At 40.2% G+C, this 24,678-nt stretch overlaps 1 protein-coding gene across 1 annotated transcript in view; it reads right to left on the bottom strand.

The window, feature by feature from the left end:
* Positions 1-195: 195 nt before the first annotated feature.
* The window catches only part of LOC104274719 (multiple PDZ domain protein-like), a gene marked incomplete at both ends in the record, with an annotated part of 40,593 nt that continues 16,110 nt past the window's right edge, over positions 196-24,678 (bottom strand). The window contains 9 exons of the mRNA XM_009870425.1: positions 196-237; positions 3,004-3,202; positions 10,991-11,114; positions 11,911-12,192; positions 15,118-15,276; positions 19,156-19,365; positions 22,178-22,363; positions 23,209-23,376; positions 24,024-24,170. Coding sequence (XP_009868727.1) covers positions 196-237; positions 3,004-3,202; positions 10,991-11,114; positions 11,911-12,192; positions 15,118-15,276; positions 19,156-19,365; positions 22,178-22,363; positions 23,209-23,376; positions 24,024-24,170 — 1,517 coding nt within the window. The remainder of the gene's footprint in view (positions 238-3,003; positions 3,203-10,990; positions 11,115-11,910; positions 12,193-15,117; positions 15,277-19,155; positions 19,366-22,177; positions 22,364-23,208; positions 23,377-24,023; positions 24,171-24,678) is intronic.

The following is a 24,678-nucleotide window of genomic DNA, read 5'->3' as shown; positions in this document are numbered from 1 at the left end:
TATATATATATAGATACACATCCACATGTGCAGCTTTACGTGCATGCACACATACACACAAAGAGAGAGAGAGAACATGTACCTATATCTGGATATATCCCTGACAGCACTATGGATGTCATAAAAGCATGGAATGATTTTACAGACAAGTTGCAACATAGAGTCATAATGCGTTTCTGAATCGCCAATACTCACACATAACACAGGGCCTGATCATCAGCAGGTGCTGGAGAAGATCTAGAATGTGAAGCATATGATGCAGCATCTTTTTACAGTCGTGTTCACAAATGTCAATGTTTTATGCTGAATGCGAGAGGCATATTTATGTGGTTAAAAGTGAGAGATGCTTTTTTTTTTCCTTTCTTTCTTTTTCTCCTTCTCTTTCCTTTTCTATTTTTTTACCCTGTTGCACCTCTGCTTCAGCTACACCTCCCCCAGAAAGCATCTGCTGTTCATCACCGCCTACAACAGCGATTATTAACAAGCACTGAAAATGAAATTGTAATCTATCTTTTATTTCTTGATCAGGAATTCACCCTCATACTTTAAGCAGGTGAATTCTGATTCAGATCTGTAATTATCTGACAGATGTTAGCAGCAGCTGCTGCTGAGCACAAAACCCTGGCTATTACTACAGAAATCTAAGAGCTCCTCGAAAGGTGGAGTGAGAAGTGAAAAAGAATGTATTCACACACAAGGGAGAAAAAAATTAAATACCTAAATCTGAAACTCAGATTGCTGGTTCTTGAACTATTCAAAATCAAATTACCTTTAACAACGTCAGACAAAGCCTCTATGTGGCAAGTAAGAACACCTTTACATTTTCTCAGCAAATAATGTTTCCTACTGAAATATAGCTTTGAATACTTCTGCTTAATCACTTTTTTTGGTGAACGCTGCTACCCCAAAAAAATCAGTCTAAATATTACGGTACCAACTTTGCAGCTCTGTATGGATAAATATGAACGATACCTCGCTAGCCACAACTGAATGCCTGTGCACCCTTGTTTCCTGAGGAAGATACCAAAGAGATTGCAACTTGCTTATTCAGAATGCTAGCCCTTAAATCACAAATACCGTATGGTGGTGCACCACGTTATCTCTGAAATGACGTCTATATATCTGTGTACCCCTCTCAGCAGACAGCAAGAATTACCATAATATAAGGCTCCCTATCTCCAAATTTCTGATTTGCGACATTACCCACATGTTTATATCCTAGCACTTTTCTGGGACCCTGTACTGCTCCTGAAAGTACAAATTACAGAGAAGTTTTATTATGCTGAATAGTTTTGTATCAAAACTATGTAGGCCCAAATATACTGTACTTCCTCTTGCAAGACGCCTTCAGAAGCTATCAAAGGGTTTGGTATTTCAGCTCTTTGAAGTGCAGAAACCAACATCACTTTAAAATCTTATCCTGGAAATGTACCTAAGAACATAATAAAAATTGCCCTTTTTCTGTGAAATCTTTCAGAAAGGGAATGTGAACCTAAGCTGAGATTTTGATACTTCTGGTAAATCTGTAAAAAACTAGGACTACAAAATAAAACTTATACAGCATACAATTCAGCACCTATAAAAGGACATTTGTGTTTGATCCCGTTAACTATGGCACTAATAAAAAGCTCCTCAAAGAAAAATAATGCTGAAGCATTTGTTTCTCTAGGCAGATGTGCACACACATGCACGTGCACATGCCACCTGATTTCAGTCATGGCTATCAGAATTAGAGTAACAGTTTGAAAGCCTAATAATTATCAGTGTCACGTTTTGTCAACACCAATTTGGTCATATCCATTACAGCATTGACAATAACATAATTCATTATATGAGCATATTCCATTATTTAAGCAACCTTGCATTAAATTGTAAGCCTAAATGCATTATAGCTACGGGGCAGACGAATCTACCACCCACAGTGAAGATTCTTTGCGTACCTGTTCCCCAAATGCCAGGTCTCTTCAAACTAGAATACTTCTGGGGAAGGACTGAATGCCCTTTGGAACTGACAGAAACCACAGAGTTACCTGCAACTGCACTCAGACTGAACTGGCCCTTTTCAAGGCCACCCTCTTAAGCAAGTTGAGGCTTCTATTACCAGAGGCTATATTAATTCCATTTGCAGACCTAACTCAATGCACGCGACCACAGGTTTGAGAAAAACAGCTGCCAGATTTTTGGAGCTGTAAACCCAGCACTGCTGTGTCTAGATGACTATCCACAAGCTTAGGAACAACCTCATTTCTAGATGGTGCGTGTGGGCAAAGTTAACTCCACACCATGACAGCTAGGGAGAACTGTAGTTTAAAAGAAAGTTCAAATGCCATATATTGAGTGAACTTCACAAAAAGAAGCCTTCTATGAAGCAAGTGGATTTTTCCAAACTTGTATTAATTACTGCAAGCTTGAAGTAGTACTCCCAAGAGCAAATATCTATGTGCTAGAGTAATAGCTCCTTTGTGTTTACTAATGAGAACTTGGAAGTGACTTCACAAAACAGGCTGTTTCTGCTGTTCTTCCTGAAAATGTTTCAGGTATTACTTTTCTGCATTAACATCATGTGCCATGCTTTCTGTCTGGCAGTCAAAATCAAAATCCATTACAAAGATCTCCATCGAATGAAATCATTTGTGCAAAGGCCAGGACAGTCCACATTTGAGAAACACAAGCACCTTGAGCTTCTTCTTTAGGAGAGTTGTAGTATGAATGTGAAACTCTGACTAATCCCACTCCTTCAATAAAACCAGGCAGGGCAGTAATGATGATTACTAAAGACAGTAATAACTTTTCTAAGAACATCCAAAGTGATGGCCCACGTGATTTTATCTTTGAAACCCATGAAGCTGTAATCTGAAGGTGAATTATCCATCTGAAGCTGTAACATAAAGGTAAATTAATGTTATAAAAAGAAAAAAAAATTCATTTACAATACTTGCGTAAAGAAACGAATTTTGATTATTAGGCTGTTTATACCACAATTCATCATCTAGCTTTACCTACTTTATATCTGGTCCAATGAGCGAATGCCTCCTTAGCATAGCCCGGGCTTGTGCATTGGTTAAGTTAGTGGTTGACTCTTCATTAATAGACAGGATGCAGTCCCCCACACCAATCCGTCCATCACGACTTATTGAGCCTCCATGGATGACACTGCGGACTATCATTCCTGAGCCATCTTTATTGGAACTTACTGTCATCCCTATTGTGAAAAACACATGAAACAATTAATAACATCTTAGAACCTCTGCTCAGAGCACCAGGAAAAAGAAATGTAACCTGGGGCAGTGAACGTAAAAGCCAGCTAGTGGACCTGTCAACATCAACAAGTCTATACACACTGCTCTTACTCTCTCTTCAATTTCCTTCCTCCCATAGGAGACAGCAGTTACAAATCACAGTCACAGTTTCTTTACTCTAGCTTGTGTCATTTCACATAACCAGTCTCAAAAAACCCAAAACAAAACAGAAGACAATAGTGGAAAATTTAAGCAGAAAATAAACCAAACATAGTGAAATTGCTTCTGAAACAGATTTACCCCTCCTCTGCATGGTTCACTGTTAATATATATTTCAGTTTAGTTATGATGGCTCTCGTTGGAAGAGAGGTGAAATGATAAAAGTTCATTAGGAGCATAAGGCCAACACAACCACACACTTTTTTTTCAACAGAAAGGCTGAATTAGATCCCACTGAGACAGTGTTTGCCTTCCTGTTCGCCTTTGTGGCCCATCACTTAGACTCAGAAGAGCATCCTCACTTCTGAGACAGCCCATGCACTACTGATGGATAAAGTCCACTACATGAGTTACACCACAATCCCTCTGGTGGTGAAGCAGGACACTGCTTCTCAATGTTTATACACCCCATTTAACTCCATTTCCTTTACACTAACGAGAAATGAGACAGAGATGCTCTTCCCCCTTCTCACCCACAGTAAGTGCCCAGGACTGTCTTACATGCATGACTTGTCACTGTTATTTTCAAGGAGGTTACAGAATCACAGAATGTTAGAGGCTGGAAGAGACCTCAAAAGATCATCTAGTCCACCCCCCTGCCAGAGCAGGATCACCTACAGTAGGTCACACAGGAACGCGTCCAGGCAGGTTTTGAATGTCTCCAGAGAAGGAGACTCCACAACCTCCCTGGGCAGCCTGTGCCAGTGCTCTGTCACCCTCACAGTGAAAAACTTTTTCCTAACATTTTTGTGAAACCTCTTACGCTCCAGCTTCCACCCGCTGACCCTTGTCCTACCACTGGACAAGGAGAAGAGCCTGGCTCCGTTCTCCCGACACTCATCCTTGACATATTTATAAACATTAATGACATCACCCCTCAGATTCCTCTCCTCCAAACTCCAGCTCCTCCAGCCTTTCCTCATAAGGGAGATGTTCCACTCCCTTCATCATCACTGTGGCTCTGTGTCAGTCTGTTTCAAGCCATTCCTTGCTCTTCTTGAGCTGAGGGGCCCAGAATTGGACACAGTATTCTAGGTGTGGCCTCACCAGGGCAAGGAGAGGGGCAGTAGCACCGATCTCTATCTACTAGCCATGCAGCTTCTAATACACCCCAGGATGCCATTGGCCTTCTTGGCCATGAGGGCACATTGCTAGCTAATGGTCATCCTGCTGTCCACCAGAATCCCCGGGTCCCTTTCCCCTACACTGCTCTCCAGCAGGTCAGTCCCCAACCTATACTGGTACTTGGGGTTGTTCTTTCCCAGATGCAAGAATCTACACTTGACTTTGCTGTATTTCATAAAATTTCTCCCCGTCCAACTCTCCAGCCTGTCTGGGTCTTGCTGAATGGCAGCACAGCCTTCCGACGTGTCAGCCACTCCTCCCAGTTTTGTGTCACCAGCAAACTTGCTGACAGTGCTCTCTGTTCCCTCACCCAGGTCACTGATGAATTTATTGGACAGTACTGGTCCCAGTACCAACCTGTGAAGGACTCCACTAGATACAGGCCTCTAGCTAGACTCTGTCCCATTGACCACAACTCTCTGACTTCTTCCCTTCAGCTAGTTCACAATCCACCTCATTACCTGATCATCCAGACCACATCTCCTCAGTTTAGCTACAAGGATGCTGTGGAAGACGGTGTCAAATGCTTTGCTAAAATCTCGACAAACCACGTCCACTGCACTGCCATCATCTATCCACCTGGTTCTGTCCTCATAAAAGGCTATCAGGCTGGTCAAACACAACTTCTTTGGCAAAGCCATGCTGACTGCTCCTAAGGACCCTCTTATCCTTGATATGCCCAGGGACAGCACCAAGGATAAGTAGTTCCATCACCTTTCCAGGGATGAAGGTGAGGCTGACCAGTCTGTAGTTATCCAGGTGCTACTTTTTGCCCTTTCTGAAGACTGGAGTGACATTTGCTTTCCTCCAGTCCTCAGGCACCTCTCCTGTTCCCCAAGACTTATCAAAGATGATGGAGAGTGGCCTAGCAATGACTTCCACCAGCTCCCTCAGCACTTGCAAGTGCATCCCATCAGGGGCCATGGATTTACCATGTTCAAATTGCCTAACTGATCCTTAACCCAGTCCTCATCAACCATGGCAAACTCCTCCTTTATCCTAACTTTCTCAGTGGTCTGGGGGTCCTGAGGACAGTCTCCAGCATTAGAGACAGAGGCAAAGAAGGCATTCAGTAACTCTGCCTTCTCAGAGGATCTCTGTCACCAGGGAACCCACCTCATTCAGCAGTGGGCCTGCACTGCCTCTAGTGTTAGTTTTATCTGTATTGTATTTGAAGAAGCCCTTTCTGTTGTCCTTGACCTCCCTCGCAAGGTTTAATTCCAAGGAGGTCTCAGCTTTCCCAGCTGCCTTCCCTCTGACCACAGATTCCACCCAAGCGGCCAGCCCTTCCTTCCACGATCTATAGACTCTCTTCTTCCACTTAAGTTTTCCCAGCAGGTCTCCTGGCTCTCTTTCTTGATTCCCTATCCATTGGGATGCTCTGATCTTGAGCTTAGAGGAAGTGATCCTTGAATATTAACCAACTCTCTTGGGCCCCTTTACCTTCTAGTGATCACATTCCAGTCATGAGCTGTCCCACCATATCTCTGTAACTGCCACTAGATCATAACCCCTTGACGGCACACAGATATTTAATTCCTTCTGTTTATTCCCCATGCCGCATGTGTTCATCTACAGGCATTTCAGGGAGTGAGCTGAGCATGCTCATCTCACCCTAGTGGGGGTGGGAAGTGTTCTGCTCTTCATTAATACTAGAACACTGCCCCACTGTTGCAAACCCAGGTACAACCCCATTCCCCTTCGAATCTAGTTTAAAGCCCTATGAGCTGTAATGAGCCCTGCTAAACCTTGTCCTAGGATACTTTTCTCCTTTCAAGATAAGTCTTTCCCACATATGACCATCAGGCCTAGTGTCTTATAAAATCACCCATGATCAAAGAACTCAAGGCCCTGCCTGTAGCACCAGCCTCGACGCCAGGTATTTACGGACTGGATCCTTCTATTCTGTCGCCAGCAACTGGAAGGAGGGAAGAGAAAATAACCTGCACTTCACACTCTTTCATCAACCATCCCAAGCCCTTGGAGTCTCTTTTCACTCCCCTCAGACTATGGAATGCAGCTTCCTCCCCACCTGTCTGGAAGATCAGTAGTGGATAACAGTCTGACAACTAAACCAGGTTGGGGAATTTTCTAGTGATAACCCTGATTCGGGCCTCAGGAATACTACAGACTATCCTGTGATTAGGGCCCACTCAGCATACTGGATCTTCTGTCCCCCTCAGAAGGGAATTGCCTACTATTACAACCCTTCTTTTTTTCCTCACGGATGTGGTCATGATACGGTTGGTGATCATGAAATCAACTCTGATGACAGTTTCAGGAAAAATTGTTCTTCACTAAAGGCAATGGAAATGGTTAGCACCCCAGAAGTCCAACCAGTGGATTTTTACTGTCTTAGTACTGCTAAACTGATTTTTATTCTTTTTTGTGCACTAATATGGAAGCTTTCCTTTACAGACAAGATTAAACCACCAAAGAAAGAGCCCTATTTAGAGGAATATCTAAACGGAGAAGGAGGCAGTGACTACCCGACTATGTGTTCTCCTGGTTTTGCATGTGAATATCAGGCTAGCAAGCACTGGAGCACAGCCGTGCTTTTCCTTATTGTCCAAGCTATGAATGGAAGGAGGATGACCGCTATCCAGAGCAAAATGTCCAAGGATACCAACAACAAAAAGATTCTAACCATTTAAACATAAACACGGGTATAGAAGACAGAAGCTGAACACCTTACTCTGTGACCTTAGACCTCGGAAGACAGACTGGCTGAACAGAGTTTAGAAGGCAGTACAAGCCCCAGGCTACCCAGACTCAGACAACCACAGAAACATCCACCTATGTATCTGTAACCATTTAAAGAACAATACTAATTTAGATATTTATTTATTCTGGAAAATAAAAATTTCTTAATAGTGTTGGCTCCTCACACCCTCCTGTAGCTGAGATCAACATAGCTGTCTAAAGTATAAGAAGGTTGCCCTGATTAGCAAGGAACTGCCCAATAAACTTTTTAGACACAGGAATACGTGTAACTCTGCTTTGGTATGTGGAAGCCAAGGTTTACCTTCTGGAAAACCAGCAAAATCTATCTTCAAGAATACAGTGTTATCACTGACTGGAGATTTATATTTATGATTTGTCAGGTAATGATATCGGCTGTGGTCAGGTGTAATTTGAATATGGGTGTATCAGACTTGTGATACAGATACACAATACCACTGATTTATTGCCTTGCTGTTAGAAAAAGTAGAGGTAACCTGCTTCTGTCACCTGCCTCTGAGGCAAGTGTTACAATGTTGAAGACACTACAGATGGTGCCACAGGTGCCACTCTGGTGTGGACATTCCAGGGTTCACATTCACATACTCCTCTCCAAAAACCATTGCTTAACAGTCACTTCTGAACATAAACACAACTCTGCTACAGAGTGCTCTCCAGCAGACACAGGCAGCGTTCACAGAAAGGCAAACTAACTGCCAAGGACACCGCTGAAATGTGGTTTGAACCTAACGCTCCTGCTTGGTTAGCCCAGTAACAAACAATAGTATTGCTGAAGCTAGTGCAGTAGCAGTTCAGAAAAACATCACCCCAGTTTTGATGCTGACATCCTCATTAGAACAGATCTGCAAAGCTGATGTCACACTTTGGAGAGCTACAGTTTCAGCTTAAAAACACAAACGTCACTGTTAGGTTGTCAAAATGAATCACACAGGACAATGGCTTTTCAGCTCTTCTTGCATGTGGGTGCTCCATCCTCTTACCTTTTAAAAATCACAATAAGAGGTTAAAGCTCCAGCTGTGGCTCGTTTTGAAGAGCGCAAGCTATGGGTGACACCATTCAAAAAAGAAAAAGAAGTGCCTGTTCTCAACTGAAATAACTGATGCAGCTGCAGCTTTCAACATCATTCACAGCTCTTGATTTAACTTGTTTTGTAAAAATGAAAAGTTAAAAGTAGTGCAGCCATGTGTGTAAATTGGTCACTGTAACCAGGCAGCTTCTCAAGCTAGAGCATACATAGACTGAAGAAAAAGATTACCATCGAAAGCAAGGAGAAAGCATTATCCAGTCATGCTATGTATACGTGAAAGGCCAGTCATGTAATGTCTATCAGTGTGCATCCTACCCCAAGTTTGTATATTTATACTGCATTATGCTTGGCAGAAAAGCTGTTCTCTATGTTCACTGCACTTAAAATATGCATGGACATACACAAAAACCACTGCTTCATAGAGTTAACAGGCTACTGTAAACAAAACTATTTGAACAAACTCCAAATGCCTAGAACCGCACTGTGAACTGCATGTTACACAGCCTGGCAGTAAGGCCAGTAAAGGCAGTAGTTAAACAAGCACTTTCTCTTACTTATCATAGAATGGCCTAGGCTGGAAGGGACCTTAGAGATCATCTAGTCCAACCTCCCTGTTTTGGGCAGGGACGCCACCTCTCGACTAGACCTGGCAACACATGGGGACCGAGCGGGAACTTTGCACCAACAAAAGATGAAATTTAGACCTGCATCAGCCTTGCCTGCAGATTTATATTTAGGTGAAGCTGATTTAAAATCAGATCCATTCCTGATCCAGTTTGGAGGCTGACTGTATCACAGAGGAGAAGGCAATATGTGGCAGACTGAGCATCTGGCCATGAAACAGCAGTTTATTCCAGGCAGAAGCAACCACTGAATTACAGAACAGCAACATGCTCTCCACCTCTGCACAGCAAGTCCCAAATCGTTGCTGTTTATGAATAAGGGGTGGAGAGGCTGCTTTCAGGGTGCTTTCTTTGGACAACCTGCCTTAAAGCATTTGCATAGTCACCGCTAACAGCAACTGCCCACAGGAACTCCTGCCTTTCCAACACCAGAGAGTCTTCAAGAACGTGCCGTTGACCAGAAGAAATGGCACCAGGAACCTAAACCAAAGCAAATGAACGCATCAACCATGAGTGGGAGGGGAGCACCGGTGTCTCTCACCACAAAGCTCCCAGCCATGCTGGCTCTGGTAACTGGCCTTGGGAGGATGCCATCCCTGTGCTCCTCCTCACACTGCTCAAGGCTGCACCAGAGACCAGGAGAGGACACCAAAAAATGGTTCCATCTGTTGGGACTATCAGCTCCAAGATGTGCCTCTAGTCAGTATGTTTCGGAAATTGCACATTGCAGATAAAAAACTACGAAATTCTCTATAATATGATAGTATCATTGAACTAAAAATACTACCCACTAAATTTATCAGTGATCTGACTTTTTTGAAATACTGAGCCATTTAAGAAAGAAGTACAATTATATAGCAAGGAAGTGAAAAGCTTGTTTAGATACTGTTGACTGTCCTCAGAAAGCAAGATCCTTTGTGTTTACATACATTTGCACCTTTTTGACCAAAGTCTTCTCCTACAGCATTCCTTGCCTATACTTCATTTTTTCACTGTATTATTTCACAGAATCACAGAATTATTGAGGCTGGAAAAGACCTCTGACACCATCAAGTCCAGCCTATGACCCAACACCATCACCCTGGCTACATCATGGCACTAAGTGCCACATCCAGCATCTCCTTAAACACCTCTAGGGATAGTGACTCCACCACTTCCCTGGGCAGTGCATCCCAGTGCCTGAGCACCCTCTCCGTGAGGAAGCGTTTTCTGAGATCCTAAACTTTCCCTGACAGTTTCAGGCTGTGCCCTCTCATCCTATTACTGGTTGCCCAGTAGAAGAGCCCAAACCCCACCTGACTACAACGTCCCTTCAGGCAGTTGTAGAGAGTGATAAGTTCCCCCTTGAGTCTCCTCTTCTCCAGGCTAAACACCCCCAGCTCCCTCAGCCTCTCCTCACAGGACTTTCCCTCCAGTCCCTTCCCCAGCCTCGCTGCTCTCCTCTGGACCCGCTCCAGCCCCTCAAGGTCTTTCTTGCAGTGAGGGGCCCAGCCCTGCACACAGGGCTCGAGGTGAGGCCTCACCAGTGCTGAGCACAGGGGCAGAATCACATCCCTGCTCCTTCTGTCCACACTGTTCCTCGCACAAGCCAGGATGCCATTGGCCTTCTGGGCCACCTGGGCACCCTGCTGGCTCCTGTTCAACTGGCTGTCAACCAGTACTCCCAGGTCCCTCTCTGCCAGGCCACTCTCCAGTCACTCCTCCTCCATATAGACAATAAAAAGCAATGTATTAAAACTGTTCTGTTAACATTTAGGAATGACTAAACTCCTTCATGGGGAAAAAAAAATTTCTCATTGAGACTGGACATGTTACTTTTGCGCTCATGGTGACAGCAAATGGATTCACTGCCATCATAACCAAACAGTGCAAGAGCAGCAAAGAATGAATATCCTGTTACATTTTACTCACTCTAAAGAAAATGTTTAGTCTTCACTAGTAAACCAGGAAACATAGAGCAAAAATGGAAAGCCATGTTCTGGAACAGGTAACAAAAAAATTTTAGCTACCTTACCTAGACTTGAATTGCCTTTTGCAATAGTGATAGTCTTCTCATACATGTTTTTGACTGAATCTGGGGTTATGGAACCTCCCTCCGAAGATACTGGGCATCTCTTTTCCGTTAAAAGCATGTGATCCTAACACAAGGGAAAATAACATCAGTTCAGAATACCGAGATAAGAATATGAGAGGACATACTGACCTCAACTCATCTTACTTCATATAAAAATCCTTGGAAAAGTCAGTCCATCAAAGATTAAACCAACATATATGAGGTTTCTACTATCATTCAGGTAATGTACCACACAGTATGTTTTTAATTTAGGGATATCAGTTACACTCTTAAACTTATTAAGATGAATTTGAGGGCTCTAAGACTTTCTCACGACAGATGTCTGATAATCTAGCAGTGCTAATATCAAAAAAACTTGTAAGAAATTGCAGGTCTTTTAACAATTCCTTAATAAATCACTGGAGCATAGAAAAAAGAAATGCATCATAGAAATGAGCATTATATTTGCACATTGTGGTCTTGCAGGCCAGCTCACAAGCTGAACTATGCAGGCTTGCATGAACACTTTCATACCACTCCCTCTTGGCCTCCCAGACCTCCCCTGGTTTCCAGCTGTGCACCTCCTCCTTGCACACACGCCTCTGCAGAGGTTAACCAGGTCTAACAAAAGCCCCCTGGCCTGCCTAACAGTTACGCTGTGGTCCAGGAGTATCTACTGCTGAGAGGTATGAGCAGACATTTACAGACTCCTGTATTGCCAGTTTCTGGGAGAAGACTATCATGACAACAGACATTTATAACCAAAGAACCATACACAGCTATCAGCTGCTGTCAATTTCTGTAGGAGATTCTACGGTGTGATATGGCCTTTTCATTACTGGTGCTTTTTTTAATTTAAAAAAATAAAATAAAATCTTTACTTTTCCACTGGGATTGAACTGCATGGTAGTAGCAAGGCTTGTATTGTGTGCTGTTTCTGCTGTTGTCTGAGATCCAGCCCGCATTGCTGTGTTTTCACTTTCATTCTGGTTGATATCCGAAACATCAAGAAGATCCTTTTTAGTAAAACCAGTAGCAGTTTCCAGGCTATTGCCCACTACGGACTTCTGCCCTCTCACTCTCTGATTCGGATCCATGTTGTAGAGATTCTTGTCAGATGCACAGGTATCAGCTGCAGCCTTTGAACATTCCTCTCCAACAGACTGTTAAACACAGAAGACAATGAACAATCAACACTCCTTTGTAGTGTACCTAAGAAATATATTTTATGGTAAAATCTTTAATCGAAACTAATCTCATAGAATTTAAACGTATTTGTTGCAACATCCATGTCTTTAGTAGATTCCTACTGGCATTTTACTACAAAATTTACTCAATTCCTCAGACAATTTCTTCAGTTTTCAAGTACCAGAAACCAGTAAAAGTAAGTCAGAGCTGAAGGCCAAATTCTAATTTGGTACTCATCAATAGCAGTCCACGAACTTCAGCAAAGTAGCATTCACTCACACATTCTCAAACTAGACATAACTCCAGCAAGTTATTCAAGTTAAAACATTGAAATGCTTTTTTCAGGTGGAAGAACTTTGCAAGACTAAGGTCTTCACTTTTAAAACACTTGGCAAGCAAAGAGCAATTTCAAGCAATTCAGACAATAAGCATGCAATCTGATCATCCATTAAACAGCATATAAATGCATTTAAAAGTACTTTCCACACGAAGAGGAAAGAGTAAAAAACAGTCAAATCCCAGCACATCAAACATGGAGGGTTTAAAGTATGACAACAATGAAATACAATGATTTAGTTACAGAAGCTTAACAGGGTATGGACTATGACTGCAGTACTACAATTACATTATCTGCACAAAATTTAGACAGACTTTCAAAATTATAGGGTTCTGCATTTCAAACAGTTTAAGGGATTTCAATATTCAAAACCTTCTGAAAAAATTCTTTAAATGTTCTTTATCTGAGCTTGCAGAATAAGTAGTTTTCAAAACATGTAGGTCATCAGATATTAGAGAGATACCTCATGGACTTAAGAGGCTGGACGTAGGGGCTCTGTATCAGTATTAGAGACTTTTCTAAGTAAACGTAATCACAACAAAATCTACCTCTATCTGTCTTAGTTGTTATCCACTGGTACTTTCAATTCTACTCCTTTTCAAAAAAGTGTTAAAAACACCTTTCCCGGGATTTTCGGATACTTCGCAGTACTTTGCATCAGGGGCCTTAGAATTAATTTTTCTCATCTTTCACAAAATGCGTATATGCCTGCTCTGTCCCTAGACAACCATCAAAAAAGGTTCACCTGTAAATAAATGGTTTAAGTAACATCTGAGATGATAATTAAACAAAGCCTAAATACGACTAACCTGTGTGATGTAATCAATGAAATAATTTGCTATCTTTTGTAGAACAGAACACTAGGACTATAATCAATTTAAATTATTTCATAAGGTTTGAAAGACAGCTAGGATATTTACTTTTAAGTCTGTTTTGTCTACATTTCTGAACTGGTGAAAACAAGACCTAGATAGTACTCAACATTTATTCCACATGCCATATATACATACTAGAGTTGCAGAATATGCCCTTTTTTATTTTTGTTTTACTTAAGAAAAGCCAGTGCCATCATTTTTAAAGACAAACATGATTTCAAGAATTTTTAACTACAGCAACATGTGACATCATTAGAGCATTTACATTACTTTGACTTCAAGGATTCCTTTTCATCATCTGTTTTAAAAGTGACACCAAAGCCATTCAGAACCTGTCAACTGCCCTGCAGTCAAAAATATCTGAAATATTTCTGTTATAATTCATAGCATGTAATAGAAATTTCTTTTCATTTTGACTGCATTTTACTTGCTTCAAGAGTCTTCTTTTATGAACAGATTTTTCCTCTATGTTTACTTTGTGCAGTCAGTCTTAACTGCAGAGTATAAATGTTACTTGATGAAAACTTAATACCCATACTGGTGCAGGGAGGAACACTGAAAAATATGAACCGTAACCTTTAAAAAAAACATGTAAGCCAAAGCCATCTTTAAGTCAATGATGAAAATAACATAAGACTTTCTAGAGCCTCAACGTGATATATAATGTAAATCCAGTCTCTATCTCATAAAATGCTTCTCAGGATGCAAAATGCATAATCCGTTTAAGTAACAATTACAGAGTTAAACAATGCAGTCTGTCCCACCGGCACAGCAGAGATGTGCTCTTCTGTGGATTAGGAGAAACCATTAGAAGATGAATTTAGCTTTGCAATGAGTGACTCGTAAGGGTCGAACATATTCCAGAAGGGATAAAGGGAGCTACTGCAGCTCAGGTGTGGAGAAAAAAAGCAGCAGCTAGTCTACTCAAGACCACAGATGGCAGACCCTGAAAGAAATTCCTACAATGTTGCTTTCAAAGACGACTGCTAGAAGAAATGACTTGGAAGACTCTGGATTAGCAAAATAAATTTTCAGAATGCCAAGAAAAAAAGAGCATGAAAAACCATGGAGAGAAACAAAACACCAACTCTGATACAAACTATCAAGTCATTATGGGTATGTGATCAGAAAGAAAAAAGATACTGATCTTTGTAATATTCTTAAAGAACTTATTTTCATTTAGCAAATTTAAAATATTAGCAATCAGAAGTTTGCTATATACAGATTTATTTTAATAACAGTATTATAAATATTTCATTCAAGAACACAGTAAACAAATTAGCAAACATACTAAGAACCATAGAAGCAAAGCTTAGTAGGAAAGCTTACTCTTGCTTTTCATACCTAAAATATTGTGGAATAATGCAGTTATTTTGTGTTACCACTCTTTACTGTACGCTGAAGTAGTAACAATCAAGTTTTTGTAGACTACTCACTGCAGCTTTTACTCTAGAAGTATCTCACCATATTGCATCTGGCTATAGAAAACACAAATCCAAGCTTTCAAGTTTCTAGCTGCCTCTCTCTTCCTGAAAGATACCAACACTACTCTACACAAAACTGCACTTCAACCTGGTAACAAATAGCGCAGTTTGAACCAGGATGACATATAACATTAATATCTAATAATGCAGCCCTTTCACACTTACAATCAAACTTTGTCATCATAAAATCATCCTCCTTATTACCTTGTGAGTTGACAATGGAAGAGAGAAGCTGTAGTTCAGCTCACTGCTACAGGCACTGACATGCAGAGCTATCATTGAAGCCTGGAAGACGTCACTCTCTAGAGAATACTGCGATTCAAAGGTGGACTCATCCGCTAGATCTGCCTCGCCGGAGTCCACCTAACAACAAAAGCAATTCAATCAGCCAGGCTATCTGTTACCTTCACATCACGTAAGCCTTGAATACAGGCACCTCAGCCACTACATACTGATGCTTTTTCCCTTCCTTGTTTTATATTGAAGTTATATTTGCACAGCACAGTAGGAAAAAAAAAAGTGCTTCCAGTTAACAAATCGTGTTACTATATCTTAAGAGAATATCTGAAATAAAATAAGAGTATCAACTTGAAGGAGTTGCAAGGCTGAGGCAGGCTCACACCTGTTGAGAAAAGCATGACGTGTTGGTAGAATTCTGCTGTACTCCCTGGCACCAGTATTTTGATTTCTTCAGGGTTTTATTTTTTTCAATTTTCTTTTACAAGAATTAGCACTGAAAAAAATAATGAGCTTCACTTAATGCCACCTGCCAGCAATGTTCCTTCCACTCAACTTCATAGGTTCAGTTGTTTTTAAAAGGGTACAAAATAATGTTCCATAAAATGCAATGATTTTCAATATATTTCTCAAAAAAATTGTGACATGATTATTTATGATTTCTAAACACTTTACATTGGACAACAAGATTAATACGGACAATTCTCCTGTTTTACATAAGAAATAAAAATTTAAAAGGAGTGCGAGACACGGACATGAGTAGTATATGATTCCATGATTTTGTGTCTTTTTTTTTTAACTGACATGTATTTTTTCCAAGCCTCGTATACTTTCAAATACTAAAATAAAAATAAGTTCTAAAATACATACTATACTTCCATCATAATTCCATTTCCACTGGCAGAGCTAAAGCAAGCAGTGTATACTTAGAAAAACGATCAGTCAGTTCAGAGTTATGAAAAAACCGTAAAACAGTATGAATCAGCCAAATGCACCCATCTGCAGAGATGGGACCTAACTGTTGTTTTCCAGCCTCTGGGGTTAATCCTACTATGAATTCATTCTGTCAGATTCACAAAAGCAATAGCAACAATCTGCAGTGACTAAACATACTGATTTCTTTTTCGAGTACAAACGATCTAGGGGTTTTTATTTTCTCAACCCTAGAGACCTCAACAGCTAACTCAAACTGTTCCTTTGGTGTAACTTACTCTTAGTCCACTTTATGGAAAATGTAGACTGCTGCTACTGAAGCTATGTCCTGAAAAAAGTATAGGAAAACCAGGCACAGAGCTGCAGACTCTGAGTGTGAATAGATCTATGAAAAACTCTGAGTGCACTCTGGAAACATATCGTCAACTGGGTGACTGCACATTTCAATTTCATATTTTGCACATTTAATTAGAAAGTAAGGCAAACACCACTACGTAACTACTGTACCAAGGTAAGACACTGCAGAAGAGAACACAGTCTTGTTTAAAAGCAAGTCATTAAAACCAACTCGTCTTTTGCAAATGTGAAAAAACAGTAAACATACTGAGAATCAGTAATTCAGAGAATTTTGCCTCGGAAGGATCCATTTCAGGGTTTGTTTGGGTGTTGTTGTTTTTTTTCTAATGAACTAAGTTCTGATGTTTAATAGAAATTGCTTCCCTACTAATGTTCACAGAAAATAAGTGCCAAATAACTTCAGTATCAGATCCAGATCAGTACAAATAACCATGAGAAGACACACTCAGAATACATTTATATATTCTGGGCTTTAGTGAGTTTTTTGGTTGGTTTTTTTTTTTAGAGTGCTATTTTCCTTTTCATCTGAGTTGTTATTGATAACTTTTGGGCTATGTAAGGCACTGAATGCTCAGTTAAGCCGCATTGTTTGTACAAATGAACACCTTTTGACCTTGCAAATCTCATAATCACTGATTGATGATAAAGTCTAAAGAAAAGTATTAGGAGGAAGTGGTGGCAGCTCTTAAAGACAGACAGCATTCCTTGTAAGGCTGGCTTACATGCAAAAAGAGAGTTCCAAAAACTTCCCAAGGAAGAGGAGTGATATGATATATATGTGAAGAGATTTATTTATAAAATAAGTACATGAATATTTCTCCCCACAAGGACATCATTTTCAAAGAAACACTCAGTGCATGCAAGAAATATACAGCCATGCAATTCTGAGAATCTTAGACAAATACTTTTTTTTTTCCCCAGCAAATAAGAAATCACAGGCCAGGATCATAGCTCATGCAAACAGCTACAATCTTCGGATGCCAGTTTCTACCATGTGGGGCTTCATCCCCGGACTGGTGGATGAGTAACGTGGTGATAGTGAACACTAAAAGCAAACATGAACAGCAGCAAAGCAACCCTTTTTCATTACAAAATACAAAGACTTAAGAAATCTTTGGTAAGGTGGGCCACTAACCAGAGCCAGCTCAGCATGAAAGAGGGCTGCATCAGCTGGCCCCTCCTCCTCAAGTGATTGGGAAGTGTAGAAAAAGCAATCTTCCTTAGCAGAGACATAGCCCTCCTCTGGTGAAAGCTGCAGAAAGAACGAAGCTCTAAGTTGGATGAGTGGCCAGGACACCGGGTGTGCAGAATGCACCACGTGTGAGGGTTCAGAGGTAAAAGAATTCTAAATGCAGTGAAGAGTACATTTCAATCACAGTCACAGTGTTTGGCAGGTAGAGACCATTAGGTTTTTTACAAATTTACCTGAATTGATTCAGCTTCACATCTCATTTTACATCCTCAACGAAAAGGCCCTAACCAGCTATACTGCAGAGCCTACAGCTCTGAACTAATTTTCAGTTTCTGTCCTATATACTAAAACTACCACCAGAGCTGCCAACAGGGAAGAGCCTAACAGCAGATGCCTTTACAACCTCGCAAGTCGCAAAGTACTCTTGGTAGCAGACAGCAACGCTGCATCTGCTGCGTTTCAAAACTGTATCTGCTGGGTGGAACAGCCTCACGAGGACAAAACATAATTTTGACTACAACATAATTGGATGCTAGGTGCATTCATCCAGTACTGTGAAGAAGCCAGGGGTTCATAACGTTTAATTAATTGACAAACATAATTCCTGAAATACTGAAGTGCAAATGCTCAATGTTTACAAACCGCTGGAAACAGAAACAAAGAGACATCTTCTCTTTTAGAGTGGCATCTTAAGTATGAAAATGTCGATTTGCAAGACATTTTAGTATGTAACACAGAGTCTCCACTTCAGAAAACCAAACTTAACAATGCAAGTTAAAAAAGTACCTCTAATTATGAAAAGTGTAGTCTCTAGTAACTTTAACATCAATCATTCCCTCTCATCCACTCAACAAAGATCTGAGTGAAAATTTGATATCTGCATCCACAAGTATTACAACATTATCATTTTCTCTTTAACACACTAGGGACACCACTCCACTGGCATCTTTACTGATGCATTATCTGAGTAGCCCCAAGTCTCTTTCAACTTCATTCTTCTAATTGTTACAGAATACCTTTTAAAATCAAGCCTGAAATTATTTACGGCTATGTTAAAATTACTAGTTTGAGGTACAAGAATTAAAGACTATTCCCCAGTGTTTAAACATGAAGTGTGCAGTCTAAATACAAAGAGTACATATGTAATACACCTTGCAAAGCAAACAAATAGGCAAATTCCAGACAAACCAAATAAAATTGACTTTTTGTCACCATCTCACACATTCAGAGAATCTTGTGAAGTGCCCAAATTACACCAAACAACTTGCAGCCCTAAAAGACTGTGCCGGTTCCAAGCTGTTTTGCTGTTTTCTCAGACGTGGTAAGTCCTACAGTCACTACAGTAATCATACACTACATAGGCCACTCCTACATCCAAGGAGATACAGGAATATGCTAAAAGACAATTTCTGGGTGTTTTAAGCCACCAAGCTGTAGCCCAAAGCACAAAAAGTGTATGCAGTAGTGAGAACCATCAGGTACCAACAGCATGAGAAGTACGCATCAAATTCCCAAATCCTTACAGGCAGTGGTTTGGCAACTCCTATTTTAACTGTTCCTGTTGGGGCTCCTTTCAGTGCTTGCACTGCTTCCTCCAGGCTGCCATTTTCCAAGTTTATATCATTGACAAACATAAGCCGATCTCCAGGTAGAAGTCTGCCATCTTGCTCAGCCACACCCCCAGGAACTAACGAGCGAATCACAATGACGGTGTTTGCAGGATCAACAGGATCCTAATTAAATAAAAGGAAGAAAAACATTTTGGTTTACATACTCTTTTATGTCTTTAGAGGTTAACTTTGTGTATGAGCTTTTAACAGAGTCGCGTCGTTAAAGAAGTCGGAGCTCTCCTCCATGTGAACCCTCAGGCACGAACACACCCTCCCGTCCACACTGTGCATACATTTAGACTTCCACCTATTTTTAATTCTTCAATGTGAAAACTGTAACTCCTTTCTAAAACATGTCCCATCATAAATACCCAGCATAAAATGCTGCTAAATTGCAGAGTGCCGTTTGTATTGTAACTACACGCCAGAAATACAAATATTTCCCACTGCAGGGCCACTGTTGCAGACTTCATCCTCCCTTACATTCAGTGGTGTGGGAATACAGTTGGGCAGTGCAAACAGCGGTAAAGTTGACAAGGGCACTCTGATGGAACAAGGGCTTATTTTCAAAACCTCTCATACTTCAGGGCACCAGATTTTGGTCAGCTGATACATAACTGATAAGAGGCAACTCCTTGTGCACGCCTAATTAAACACTTCAGGTAAACAGGAACACACCAATACAGTACTCTAATCAACAACACACAACAAAGTGGTATTGTTTTCAAAAAAGAGAACTTCTTTCAAGTCCCCATCCTTCACTACACCAATTTTTTTAACAATACTAGCACCAAATACTATTAACAGGAATGCATGATTCTTTTATAACAACTATCACAGGTGCACACATTTGCATGTTCTATGCATGTTTCTATGTTTTGCTCTACTGAGTTACATTGACAAGGAATATCACTACATGTTAATACTTCCAATACACAGCAATTCACTTTAGTAAATGCACAGAAAAATAATGAGGAATATAATAAAGTACCAGCTTTACTGACAGCAAAAGGAAGAAAAAAATCAAACATCTACAAACTGTCATGCAACTATAACAATATTTCCACACCAAGATGTACATCTGAAGGGATGTACACCATCAAGGCAGCACTCAAACCCATAGGAACTGGAGACTGCTGAAAGCCAGTGCGAGAAAGAAGTGTGGAGGGGGAGAGAGAGAGGGAGGGAAGAAGGTAGGGAGGAAGGGAGGGAAGGACACCAAGAAGACCCCTAACACTTCATGGTAATTAATGCAGTAAGAACAACACCATGGAGCAATAAAACACAAGTAGAATACAGACAGCATTCACTGGAGACAGTGCTTAAGCCTGAACACTTGACATCTTCCTCACTCTTTTAACAACACTGTTAAAACAGTCATCATTAAAAAAACCACAGTATTTATATTGTTACTTTAGATGGCACTGCATAATCTATCTTTTTTGAAAAAAACAGTCTTCTCTCTAGCATATGTGAAAGTCTTATCTATCTAGAAATTATGCAGACTTTCCTGCAGGCCTGCTACTGCACAAAACATGAGGAACACGTTAGTATGAACAACACTGTTACTAACTTTTGAAAATTAATTGAAAATTTGATGGAAACAGCAAAATCCAAAGATAAATTTCGCTATAAACTTATTGCTTACAGTCTTAGATGAAAGCGGAAACGTCAAGGACAAACTGAAATGTTTTAACCATATTTCAAAGGAGAGAACATAAGACAAATCACAAATATTGTAAAAAAGCTAAGTTTCAGAAAGCTGACTAGAGCTGTAAGGTATAATGAAACCCACATCTGTAAAATACATAAAACAATTTAAGGTACTTCCCACAAAATTCAGTAATCAGTCATATAGGCAACCACCATTTGTGTCAATGCTTCAGAACAGGCTGAAGAAAAATATGTTTTAATTTGCACTGTTGTGGACTCCAAATACTCCGGTTCAGCTATGGTGTCTCATGGCAGTGCACCATGAGTAACACATTAAAAAATAATTACTGTTTCATAAAACAGATACCTTGACTATGCCTTTACCCTTCAGATCATTAAATTACACTGTTCTTTACCTTTATTGGTGTGCCAATGCAAAATACTACTGAGGCACAGGCTAATTCTAAGCAGCATCCCATGGGCATAATTTAGACCTGAAAGAGGCCTCCAGAAGCAAATAAACATACTCTCAGTGATAAGGTCCAGCAGAGACCGGAGAAGAGACCAGGTCCTGAAACGCCACCAAATAGCTGGACAAAAGCCTACACTGAATGCAGGGAGAAATTACATGGTCAGATTAAAAATTATCCACTGTGACAACTGGGAACCAAAGAAATGGTTTTTCTGGGATCCTGACCAAAGCACAGGCAGCAGACAGGCACTGAGCTGTACCACAGGACACACCAAGAATCACAGCTTGAAATAAAAAAAACACTTTTGAAGTCAAACACAGAATGAATGGGGGCATTTAGGTACATCCTGGACAGACAGAAGCTAAGCAAGGGATTTCAGAACTGCAGTTCGGAATTTTAGTAAATCCTGCTTTAAGCACATAAGTCCTTTATTGGATCTTACCCTAAGCACCTCACTGCAGGTGCAAAATACATGGCTAAATGCCTGAATATTCTAACTACATCACTCACTGCCCCAGGGCACTAGAAGATGAGCTTTCTTAATATACTAAGATGACCTTAGTATATTACAGATTATCTATTTTTTCTGAATCAGTACTATCATTACCATTAGAACCTGTTATCTTAATACAGTAAGAAGAATAAGTAATGTAACTAGTGGCATCCCACTAGTGTTACCCATTTAGCTTTGCTGTATTCCTTGGTCTTCATCAACATTTACCATTAAAACATGTATTTAGAGCACACAGTAAGATCCAAACAATACAAGTATCTTGTTACCTATTCAAATAAAAGAGTGCAGACATTACCTGGTAGTCCAATATGCTAAATCCAAGTCCCGTACTTCCTTTCTCCAGCTCAATGTGTTGTACTTCTGCTTCCCACATTGCCAAAGATGAGCTTTGCACCTCCTCCATACTCTGACCCCCGTCAGCTATTTCCAAAGCGGTTCTCTCCGTGTCCGAGGAGCCAATGAACCCAAGTTCTACGTGAGCCTGAGAAAACAGTGAATGTTCCCAAATAATGTTTGCGGATCTGCAGACACAAAACTCTGTTCGTGAAGAACAAGATAAAAAAACTAAGCGATGAGCCTCTAAACACAGATAAAGTACAAGTTCTAGGCAGAGTTATCAAGTCAGATTAGCCTAGAACAGAATTTACATGTCCTTGTAACAAAACAGCTATGCTGCCAAGTGTATGAAAGTGCTCACTGGAAAAGTTCCAAAAACTTCATTAGTGCATTAATTTAAATATACAGGAAACATCTAGTATTAAATGATATGTCTAAAAATACACATGTTCTTCAGTTCCCTTGGTTTCATAGAAAAGATTAGCAACTATAAACTGACGTTGGTGCCTTGCCCACAGCTCAGAATTAATGAAATGCTTTGTATACTGTACTGCAGGTAATTCCTACACGTTTCACACATCAGGCTGCCTAGAGCTTTGCACTTAAAAGCAACAGAGTGACCAACAGTGAATGCACATTCAGTTCTGCACAAGATAAATCTGGAAAGCAATGTTCAAAATCAGATTAAACATATTCAGACTCTGAAGAAAAGACAGTTCAACTTGCCACACCCCCACAGGCCACCTGCAGAACAGAAGTTAAGTACTTGAGTAGACAGAGCTGCATCCCAGAGTATTTCTGCCCATCATCTACCAGGTGGTAGACCTCCTAGTGGCCTAAAGTATGGCTGATAAACATAATTTGCCTGTTTCTGTTTATCTGGTTCCAAGTCCCAAAATGCTAAAACTACTTCTAATCTTGTACAAGAACATTTTAAGTTTTCTCTCAAGGAAACAGGCAGTTTCTAAGTGTATTTTTTAGACAAAATACCTTTTCTGTGAGCTGAACTTCAGACAGACTTAGACTCTCCAGTACTTCTGGGTGAGTGATGGGGGGAGCCACTGGACGACAGCACACCATTGTCACCTTAATTGGCAGTTCTTTCAAGATATTGACCACATCCTTGTGGTTTTCTCCAAGCAAAGAGATCTCATTCACCTCAACAAATAAAGAATACACAGTGTTTAGAAGAACACATCGTTTAGAATGTATTACAAAAATGGACAAAAAAAAAATCAACTCACTAATAATGTGATTTCTTGAAAAAACAACCCAAAACAATAAAAAACAGAGACATTGTCAACCCTTGATTTCTGCTCAGCTTGGTGCTCAGAGACAGCACCAAGATTAATTTTTAATTGTATGGACAGTCTTATAAATTGTATGACACGACCCTATAAACACCACATACTCTGTTACTTTGTATTTCTTGCATTCATGTGAATCAAATTCACATTTTTAATTTAAAAAAAATATTTAGAAAAGGAAACAGGTTAACATCTGTTTAATCCCTTTACTATATAGGGATATTCCTATTAAATCTTAATGCTTCCGCTAGGTATTCTTTTCTGTAGACCTTGAACTGTATCTGAAAAATCATCTATCAGCTGAGAAATGCAGGTAAGAATATGCATTCACGTAAAATATGTGTAAGTACCTACAAAGTGACTGCTCAACCACTTCTGTTTACAGATGGTACGCAGTTAGATATGCTACACTACCGAAGTCATAACCCACGAGAAGCAAGTGACTGCTCAAAAACCTTACTAAATACAGACTAAGATAAAGCGGTACTTTTTTCTTACTTCCAGCAGCTCGTCTCCGCTGAACAGCTTGCCACTTCGTCCAACTGGCCCTTCCGGCAAGATAGATCTGATGAAATGATGTCCCACCGTAGCTTCAAGGCTTATTCCTAACCCACTGCTTTCAGTAAATTTGTTAACTACAGCCACCTAAGAGGAGATGAAGTAATGGTTCCTTCTGACATATTTATAGCCTTATCTGTTACTTTCCTTTTCAATTTCCATGCAGTGAGGTGAACATTCCAGACATGAGAAAGCAGAAATATTTTCACGAGTAATGGAGACAGTCAGGTAAAAACTGAAACTTGGTCATGACCATTTACTCCTTCAGTATAAGCATTTACTCCTTCAGTATAAGCATTTACTTTCAGCATATGCAAGTGAGAACTCTGTATGACAGCAATATATCTAGTAATGCAGAGACTACAGCTCTGGAATATAATTTTGAAATAGAGTCTTAAACTCAGATATTGCTTTTCAGCTGTATCTACAGTAAATTTCCTATGCATTACTTTTATCATTACATCAAATAATTCATTTAGTATGTAGAATGGGTAGAAGTTTCAAGCATTAGCTTCAAATTCCAGCTAATGAAGGAAGTTTTGAAGTTCACCTTCAGTATTATTTTTCTCCAATATATATTTATCCTCTTGAATCT

This window comes from Apaloderma vittatum, unplaced genomic scaffold, assembly GCF_000703405.1.
Source record: "Apaloderma vittatum isolate BGI_N311 unplaced genomic scaffold, ASM70340v1 scaffold12985, whole genome shotgun sequence".
Lineage (NCBI taxonomy): Eukaryota > Metazoa > Chordata > Aves > Trogoniformes > Trogonidae > Apaloderma > Apaloderma vittatum.
Note: the sequence above shows the minus strand (reverse complement) of the source record. Positions and strands in the feature narration are given on the sequence as shown.